Raw genomic sequence first — 10,741 nt, 5'->3', positions numbered from 1 at the left:
ACACTAACAATTAAAAGAAAAATATAAAATAGTGATGATGTGGAAATGAAATGGGCTCTGAGATAGGTTCTAGGATGGGCTCCCGTTGTAGAGAGATAGACTCTGAGATGGGCTGCTCAGGAGAAAATATAAATAGACTATGAGATGAGCTTTGAATTTAAGGCTACTATTATAATTGCCTTAATTAACAAATCTTCAATACATGATGATGTATAAGAAAAATGAGGGAAACTTTCATTATAAATTATTTCCAAAATAACTTTTCACTTTTTTATATTTATGATACACATTAAATAATTTCAATTTATAATATTTAAAGTATTATAATAATATTTTTGTTATTATTTTAAAAAATTCTTTTTTTATATGTATAGATATACTAGTATGTTATCTTACATCACAAAGTTTTGTGCCGAAAGTGATGCAGATTTTTGTTATCACTACACAATTTATTGAGCAATGCAAGAATATGATACCCATACAATTCAAAGACTTTTGAGTCGGTCATTTTAATTTGAAGACAAAATCAGTTATAAATTGAACACATAAAATAGTACTAGTTGCCTATCAATTATTTTGTGAAGGAAAATCTCATTTATAACCTAATTAATTACACTGAAATACGGCAAACCATAGCCAAGATTTTATCCCATAGTCAACGGTTTCTTTTATTAAAGAAAAATCTTAGCACAACAATATATTGTGTTAATATACAACGTCGCATAAATTTTGCAGTCCCCGGATTAGAGTTAGACCGATGTGGACTCCGATTGTTGCATGGGTGAGGCGGCGGTCAGCCAAAGTCAAGGCCCTCCTTGCGGCGGCGGCGGCGCTCTGCGCGCTGGTGGCTCTGAAACGGATGGTTAAGAATCCCACACATTTCTTCGTCGCTTCCGAGGCGATTCATTTCCTTGGGATTTTGGTCTTGATTTATAAGCTCGCCACACTAAAAACGTGCTCTGGTAATCGATCTCTTCTTTTTCTTTTTTACTGTAATTTAATTTAAATCTCGCCTAATATCTAATCTCGTTTACACTGTTGTCTGAATTTGATTATCTATACCAACCCATACCTTCCATAAAATGTTACTCCCTCCGTTTCTCAATATGTGTCCCAATTTGACTCAACACAAGTTTTAATAAATTTAAAAGAAAATTGGTTTAAAAAGTTAGTATTACATGGATCCTACTTTTATACGCTCCTTCCGTCCAACCATAAGCGAGCCAATTCCCTTCTAAGCAAAAAATTGTCTCTCTTACTTTATTTTCTCACCTATTTTTCTTTATACTCTAAATGTTTAAATATCAATTCTTTAAATCATGTGCCCAAAAGAAGTGACTCGCTTATGACATGACAGATGGACTAAGGAAGTATTAGTTTTATAATGGACTGAGGGAGTATTAGTTTTATAATAAAATATGATGGAAATTGAGTTAATGGATAAATTAATAAGAGCAGACAAAAATGATAATTTGGATACATAATGGAGATAGATGGAGTAGTAATTAACATAAAAAATGTATATTTATTTGGTCAAACAAAATCGACTAATGCCAGAGTTTCAATGTAAGGAAGGAATTGACTAGCATTGTACGTTTAATTGCCAAAAAAATGCACCAAGTACTTGCCATTTTGATTATCATCATAAATTAATTTTGGACCATCGATTTCTAGTAGTAGTGCTTAGATCTAATTAACATATTGGTTTGTGTGGTTTTTAATTAGGGCTTTCATTGAAGTCACAAGAGCTTACTGCTATATTCCTAGCAGCAAGATTGGTGTGCAGCTTTTACTTGGAGGGCGACATTCATACCGTGCTCGATTTTCTAACTCTTTGCTCGACTTTATGGGTTGTCTACATGATGAGATTCAAGTTGAAATCCACCTACATTGCCAAGCTAGACAACATGCCCTTATACTATGTGGTAATAATCATGCTTGCATTGCATTTGCATACCATTCTTGATAGCTTCGTCTCGGTCATGCTTGAGATAGAGCCACTTAAAAAGTATGTTTTGCGCTCTAAATATGTATAAGTGGTCATGTTTATAGATTGTCCCTTGCGCGATCCTAGCCATACTTGTCAATCCCCACACATCCCACGCGCTCCCTGTGCGCATGCTTTGGGAGTTTGCTGTGTACTTGGAGTCTATCTCAGTTTTGCCACAGCTCAAGATGGTACAAAATGCCAAGGTACATATATAATTGTTAAGACTTCAAATTTAGTAGTATGACTGGAATTAATAAAAACTCTCAAACCGCTAATTCGTTGTTTTGCAGATAATCGAGCCATTCACAGCCCATTACGTGTTTGCATTAGGCATTGCAAGGTTTCTTGGATTTGCTCATTGGATCATTAAGGTGAGGGTTAGCTAGATCATTAGTTTAATTTGAATGAATGCAATGTAGTGTGGTTGATTTGTTGGAAGTGATGATGTTTTAGGTGTATGAGAGTGGGGGAAAGTACTTGTTTCTGATAGGAAGTGGCTACATTTGGCTTCCTATGATGCTGCTAGCAGAAACCGTTCAGACATTCATCTTGGCTGATTTCTGCTATTACTACGTCAAGGGGTAACCATTTCATTAATCTCATCCACTTTATATTGTTCATTAATTAATTTCAACGATTGATGAATCTATCTTTTTTATCTTCTACAGCCTCATGGATGGTAAGCTAATCATCTACACGCCCCTCAAGCATTAGACTCCTTGAAGGGAACAAATTACAGTTGTTTGGAATAGGACATTTTTTAGTTGTAGAATTTTGCTGTTTGTTTTTTAAGCTAAATATTTGAGGATCCAAGTATGTTTTAGACTCCAAACATATATTCTAGTAATATATGTGGAGTACATAACATGTTTAACTAGACGTATCCCATACATGGAAGTATAATATATTCATAATATACTCCCTCCTCTCATTCAAAATGTCCATATTTTTTTATTGGCATCGGATTTTAGGATGAGTTGTTAAGTAAAATAAATAAAGAGAAAATATTGATAGGTGAATATTCTAATGAAGAGGGAGGAGAGAGAGACAAAGAGGGAGAATGATTTATTTCTAAATATAAAAAATAAACATCTTGAATGAGACAAACTAAAATGAAAATATAAAACATCTTAATAATAGGGAGAGAGTAAGTTTTATTAAGGTGATATCACAATCTAGTAACTAAAACTACTAAGTATTCTTTAAATTTGAAAATCAGTGCTAAAGATTTCATACAAAATAGCAATACAAGGAAAACATTACATTTACAAAATTATGTGATTATGTCAAATTAAAAATAATTTATAAGAACTTTAACATTACATATGTTTGGATAATATTTTCTGCATATTCATATATATTGAAAATTATAATATCTATATATTTATCACAAATGTCCATATCAATACATATGAATACATAAATATCAATGTATATAGTCCTGTTAGGTTGTCATATCTAAAATTGCTAACTACTAACTATGTCAATAGCCTAGTTTATGTTAGATGTCAATGTTGGAACTGTGGTCTGGTCAATGCAATTGGACCGGATCGTACAAGTGACGGATTATTTAATTTTAAAATAATTAAATAATTTATAATCGATCTACTCTCCAAGTAGATAATTGTGCTATATTCACTTTCTATAAACCGGTTTCCGGTAAATGAGAAATAATACATTAAAATATGTCACGATATATGGAGATATGAAATTAATTAATTAATTTCGGATACGTAGACAAAACAATGTTGCAAATGAGCATACAGAGAAAGCTTCGTTGAATGCGTGCACATTGATCGGGTCGTCCAGGTTCATGCTCCATGATTGACGTTTGTGACGTATGTAACGTCTGTAACGCTCGTAACTGCCGACCGTTACAAGTTAGCCTTGATGGCAAGTTTGACTCCATATCCTCCACATGACCTATAAATAGTCATGCACACTATTGCATTCTCTACACCAGCATACAAAGCATAAGCTTTCTCCCAATGAAACTTGCCTAAGGAAACAGTGTAAGCTTTCTCCCAACATAACTCGTCGGACACACTAATTCCGCGTTCAAAAACCCTTAACCCGCTATACTATGAATTAGTACAGGGATGTAGGGATCGATCCCACGAAGATGGACGCGTAAGAATGCATTCAAAAGACTCTAGAAAGGTGAATGGCTGTTGCCCCGCAAATTTGGGTTGAGGCAGCTATTACTAGACCTAGGGATAAAATCTAACACTAGACCTAGAAAATTGAAAACATCATGCAGACACAGATGATCATTTAAACAGCAATAACTCAAACGAACTTCCTTGACCTAGTAAACGGCTACCTAATTTAGCTAAATAGAAAGCAACGTGCAGTGGGGACCATCTTCCAGAAACAACAAGTACGGAAATAAAGCTGCAGATAACAAACTAAGGATTTAACTAACAACGACGTACATCTCATTACCTGATTTAAACGCGAACATGAAGCAAACAGAGTAAATATTCAGATTCAAACAGAATGTAAAAGTTCGGACTTCGGAAACTTGCGATTAGCCGGAAATAAAACAGATCTACATATACTAGACGAAGGGAAACAAAAACACGGAAACGAGACATCAACTACGATCAACTCTGTTTCAGATCCACCTGTCGGATGCTTAATCCACTCCGAATCCAAGCAATCCGAACCCAACCACAAACAAAATCAACTCCATAAACTCTGATTTGACTAATCTGTTCCGATCACAACACATAACCACTGCTCTACTCCGACTCTACAGATCAGCGCGAAAAACATCTAGATCAATAAACAACGACAAACTCAAAGCAAATACCATCCATGCCACGAAATCAACAACATCAAAGCAGAAAACAGGAATTGCATAGATCACGATAATTCGACGGAAAACAGAGCCGAGCTTCGAACAGCGAAGCTCGGTGAAATTCACAGCAACAAAATGAAATTGAAACAATAAATTATATCTTCGCCCCACGTGAGGACGGTGTTACGCAACAACTAACGGAAAGTAAAACCCGAAACCCCTGCCTATTCCCGGAATTCGCAAGTGTGTAGAAGTGTATAAGTGATCTCAGAGCCGAAAGAAAAAAGTCCTTCCAAAAAATGCTTTTCCCCCTTTTTATATAGGTGCGGAGGTGATCTTCTAGATGCCTTCGCAGAAATCTCAATTCTGCCCTTCAGCTTTGCGATCTCCTCCGTCAGGTCATTTTCCTTCATACTGCTCACTTTATCGCCAATTTCCTTCTGCCATGCAATTGTCCTCTTTTCTTCCTGGACCTGGCGAAACCTTCTACATACCTGGCTTAAAAAATGCGTTAGACCCCGTAAATGCTTTAATTCCACCATTTAACTAATGCATGAAATTAGCCTTATCACCCTCTTTTGCGTTGTTCTTCTGTCGAAGCTCTACCCTCACCCCCAGCTAGTTCGCTGGAGCTCTGTTGATTGCGGTGCTGTTTCATCAGAGATGTAAGTCGTTTTATCTTTAGGGACGACACGCCAATCTGAGAGCACTACCGGAGCGTATCTCGTCTTGCGGAAAGAGGCCTCCTCGACTCGACATTTTTTTCACCATTTTACGGATTATTGTTTTGAATTCTTCTTTGTAATTATGTTTCAGTTTACTTTCCTTTATTCCTTCTTTGGGTTGTATTACGCTCGGCTAGTGTTTTATCTCTTGTAATCCAGAAAACCAACAATCGCAAGACGAGATATAACTTGCCTTCGAAGGAATTTGGACTTTTTAATTGAAACTAAAACTTTCGAAACTTAACACATTTGCTGGAGATGTCGACTGAATCCAACATTGTCGCTACTACCACCACTGCTGCAACAACTCCATCCACCATGTCAACCACTGCACCGGTCAACACGTCGTCGATTCCATCGATGATGCCAGCCCTCGGGTTCTTTCCATCCTCATCAACAACCCCTTGGGAGTTTGTTAACCCCCTTGGGCCCACTGGTGGGTGGATCGGTTGGTTCCACTTTTAGTGGTTCCATCGGATCCTTTATTGGATCGAGTGTTGGGGCCTTCGGGTTCAACACGGGTGCTGGTTTCTTCGGTTCCGGCACGACCATGGCGGGCTCTATGCCTAACATGAATGGTGGGGGCTCTATGCCCAACCAAGTTGTTGGCTCCTTCGGGGTCAACGGGATTGGTTCCTTTCATGGACCAAGTGCGGCACCTTTGGCACCAAGAATGATGTCACCTGCCGAGAAGCCACCAAAATTTGGAGGATCTGACTTCAAAAGGTGGCACCAAAAGATGTTGTTCTACTCAATGGCATTGGGCGTCGCTAATTTCTTCATGGAAGACGAGCCGCCTGCGCCAAGTGATGAAGAGACAATGATCGAGGTCATGATAGACTATGAAGCTTGGCGAAAAAAAGATTACCTTTGTAAAAATTTCATTCTAAGTGCTTTAGATGATAGTTTGTACAATGCATACTCCATTGTAACCACATCAAAAGAGATGTGGGAAAGCCTAGAAAAGAAGTATACTATCGACAATGCAGGTATTGAGAATTTTGTAGTGGCCAAATTTTTGGACTACAAAATGGTCGACTCTCGACCCGTCATGTAACAAGTTCAAGAGTTCCAAATGCTCATCCACGCACTTGTCGCTGAAGGGATGACCTTGCCTGATGACTTCACAAGGTGTACGATCATTGAGAAGCTTCCTCCGAGTTGGAAGGACTTCAAGAGCTATCTCAAACACAAGCGAAAGAGGATGACCCTTAAAGAGTTGATCGTGAAATTGCGCATTGAAGCTGATGTGCGCAAAAGTGACCAAAAGGCTAAGAGCTTTAGCCCACTTGATGCAAAAGCCAACCTGTTGGAACGGGGCGGTCCCTACAACAAACGCCCTAGCCTAAGTCAAAAGGACAAGGGGAAGGGAAGGTAGCCTGCAAAGAAGTTTGAAGGCGATTGCTACAAATGTGACAAACTTGGGCACTTTGCCAAGGACTGCCGCAACAAGAAGAAGAAGCTGACTGCCCACGTCGTTGAGAAGGATTTCAAGGACTGGGATGAAAGTGACCTCGTTGTTGTGGTCAACGAAGAAGTGAACCTTGTTGATAACAAGGGTGGCTGGTACATTGACACCGGCGCTACTGCTCATGTCTGCTCCGACAAAAGCAAGTTTGCCTCCTACACTGCTGTTGAAGGGAGGGAGATCAACATGGGGAATCAAGCATCGTCTGAAGTTCTAGGCATTGAAATGTGATTCTCATGATGACGTCTGGGCTCTCAATCACTTTGAAGGATGTGTTGCACATCCCGGACATCCGCAAGAACCTAGTGTCAGGATCAATACTAGTTAATTAGGGGTTTAAACTTGTATTTGAGTCTGATATGTTTGCATTGTACAAGTTTGGAAAGTCACTCGGAAAATGTTATGTAACCGATAAACTTTTCAAGCTTAGTGTGGCTACACGTCTTATCCCAAAGCCATTGGCTAATAATAATAAAGCATCTACTTCCTCTTACTTGACTAACTGTTTAAATTTGTGTCATTGTAGATTGGGACATGTAAATCTAAAAGCCATTAAAAGATTAATAAATCTAGATTTACTAAAGGCGAATGAAGTCAATACTCAAAACAAATGTGAGATTTGTCTTGATGCGAAAATGACTAAGTTACCGTTTCATTCTGTTGAATGGAAAACAAAACCCCTTGAATTAATTCACACTGATGTATGTAATTTAAAGCTCGTGCAAACTAGAGGTGGTAAAAAGTACTTTACCACTTTTATAGATTATTGCACAAGGTATTGCTACATTTATCTTTTAAGAAGTAAAGATGAAGCAATTGAAGCGTTCAAGAATTATAAGAACGAAGTTGAGAATCAACTTGGTTGTAAAATCAAAACGATTCGAAGTGATAGAGGAGACGAATATGTAGCCCCTTTTGAGGAATTATGCAATGCAAGTGGTATAATTCATCAAACAACTGCTCCATACTCACCACAATCTAATTGTGTTGCAGAATGCAAAAATTGAACTCTAAACGAGATGATGAATGTGCTGCTACTTAGTTCAGGATTGCCCCATGTTGCCCCATAACATGTGGTGGGAGGCTATCTTGACAGCCAACTATATCCTAAACAAAATCCTACTCAAAGGAAAGGACATCACTCCTTATGAGTTGTGGAAATGAAGGAAATCATCCTACAAATACCTCAAAGTGTGGGGGTGTTTGGCAAAAGTGATGGTTCCCCCGCCCAAAGAAGTTAAAATTGGCCCTAAAACAGTTGATTGTATCTTCATTGGATATGGACTTAACAGTAGTGTATATCGATTTGTTGTTCACAAGTCTGAAATATCGACTATAACAGTAGGAACAACAATCGAGTCAAGGAATGTCGTATTTCTGGAAAATACATTTCCTTGCAAAGACAAAGAAGAAATCACAACCAATTCTGAGACAAGAATTGAAGATGAAGCCACTAGTTCTAAATCAGTGGATGAAGAACCTGAATCACACAACCGTGCAAGGCCTAATCCAAATGATATAGTACTAAGACATGGTAGTAGGGTCAGAACACCAAAACATTTTGTCCTGGCTACATTACTTTTATGTTAGATGAAGAACCAATATCAATAAAAGTAGCCTTTGGTGGCCCAGACGGGGTACATTGGAGAGAAGTTGTTCAAAGAGAAATTGATTCAATTTTGTTAAACCACACTTGGGTGTTGGTTGATCTACCTGAATGTGCGAAACCTTTAGGATGCAAATGGGTCCTTAAAAGGAAATTTAAGACCGATGGAACAGTTGATAAATATAAAGCCCGACTGGTAGTAAAGGATTTTAAACAAAAGGAAGGATATGCGATACCTATTCACCTGTAACGAAGATTACATCTATCCGAGTGCTTCTCGCGATTGTTGCACTTCACAATCTAGAGATTCATCAAATGGATGTAAAGACTGTGTTTTTAAAAGGTGAATTAGAACATGAAATCTATATGGAACAACCAGAAGGGTTTGTAGTACCTGGACAAGAGAAAAAGGTATGCAAACTCATAAAGTCACTATATGGATTGAAACAAGCGTCGTTGCAATGACACTTGAAGTTTGATAATGTGATGTTATTAAATGGGTTTAAAATCAACGAATGCGACAAATGAGTCTACATTAAGAGCACTAATAACGGTCATGTTATAGTGTGTCTATACGTTGATGATATGTTAATCGTGGGTAGTAACACTCAAGTGATTAACGATACAAAGGTCATGTTAAAGAAAAATTTTGACATGAAAGACATGAGTCTAGCCGATGTAATTCTTGGAATGAAGATTCTAAGAACATCTGATGGAATCATCTTAACACAATCACATTATATTGAGAAAATATTGAAGAAATTCAATGCCTATGATCGCGCGCCGGTTAAGACTCCTATTGAACTCGACGTTCACTTGAGCAAGAATAAAGGTGAACCCATTGCACAAGAAGAGTATGCACGGGTCATCGGATGCATTATGTACTTGACTAATTGCACTAGACCTGACATTGCTTGAGCCGTGAACAAGTTGAGTTGTTACACGAGCAATCCAAGCAGATAGCATTGGAGAGCTCAAGTAAGGGTTTTGATATATTTAAAACATACTCAAAATCATGAGCTACACTTCTCGAGATACCCCCGGTACTTGAAGGGTATTGTGATGCAAATTGATCACAACATGGGTGATTACAATTGACTATGTGAAGTCAGTAGATAATCTAGCGGATCCACTAACCAAAGGGTTAAACCGTGATCAAATGAATAAGTTGCTAAAGGGAATGGGTTTGAAATCCACAAACTAAAGAATTGTCATGGTGGTAACCTAACCATGATCACTGTAGATCCCAAGAACTTGGTTCAATGGGAAAACTAAGCTATGAGAGTTCTTGTGAAACACTCATCTATATCTATTCCTTAGAGAGCAATAGAGTGTTGAAAAACTTGACTAATGGTGAGACTAAGTCTATGACTTTTAATGACTCCTAAGGATCTCGATGAGATTGAGTTCTCAAGGAGACCGAGTAAGACAAGATACTCGATTAGGAATCACATATGTAAGTGTGAAGTGTGGCCGCTTCAAATAACACACTTATGAATCTAAAGTGGTGTCCAAGGCCGAAAAAGACACAAAACGTGAGAACGGATGAGGTTGGGGTGTTTAAGTGTTAACACCATTGTCTCGGTGCACGCCGTGGAGGAATAGTTCAAAGCATCGCGCTACTAGGCCGCCTGTGTATCCGATGGTGTTGACTATGGTTGGTTCAAAGCCAACAACTACCTATCCTTATGCTTATATATCTCTAGAGGGTTGAGCTTGTGCCTACATGCATTGAATTTGGCTATTTCCACTCATGTGGGGGATTGTTGGAATCGTGGTCTGTTCAATGCAATTGGACCGGGTCGTACAAGTGACGGATTATTTAATTTTGAAATAATTAAATAATTTATAATCGATCTACGCTCCGAGTAGATGATTGTGCTATATTCACTTTCTCTAAACCAATTCCCGGTGAGTGAGAAATAATATATTAAAATATGTCACGATATATGGAGATATGAAATTAATTAATTAATTAATTAATTTCGGATACGTAGACAAAACAATGTGGCAAACGAGCATACGGAGAAAGCTTCGTAGAATGTGTGCACATTGATCAGGTCGTCCAGATACATTTCTGGAATAAACAACTACCTGAGAGGTGTCTAGGTACATTCGTCCAGGTTCATGCACCATGATTGACGTTTGT

At 38.1% G+C, this 10,741-nt stretch overlaps 1 protein-coding gene across 1 annotated transcript; it reads left to right on the top strand.

Annotated features, from left to right (window-relative positions):
• Window positions 1–617: 617 nt before the first annotated feature.
• Window positions 618–2,921, top strand: LOC121763800 (ER lumen protein-retaining receptor erd-2.2-like). Its single transcript, XM_042159884.1, has 6 exons — window positions 618–962; window positions 1,726–1,925; window positions 2,053–2,193; window positions 2,281–2,361; window positions 2,444–2,571; window positions 2,659–2,921. Exons 1-6 carry the CDS (start codon window positions 758–760, stop codon window positions 2,702–2,704), a joined length of 801 nt encoding a protein of 266 aa, XP_042015818.1. The 5' UTR covers window positions 618–757; the 3' UTR covers window positions 2,705–2,921.
• The last annotated feature ends 7,820 nt before the right edge of the window (window positions 2,922–10,741 follow it).

This window comes from Salvia splendens, chromosome 14 (assembly GCF_004379255.2).
Source record: "Salvia splendens isolate huo1 chromosome 14, SspV2, whole genome shotgun sequence".
NCBI classification, from domain to species: domain Eukaryota; kingdom Viridiplantae; phylum Streptophyta; class Magnoliopsida; order Lamiales; family Lamiaceae; genus Salvia; species Salvia splendens.
Note: the sequence above shows the minus strand (reverse complement) of the source record. Positions and strands in the feature narration are given on the sequence as shown.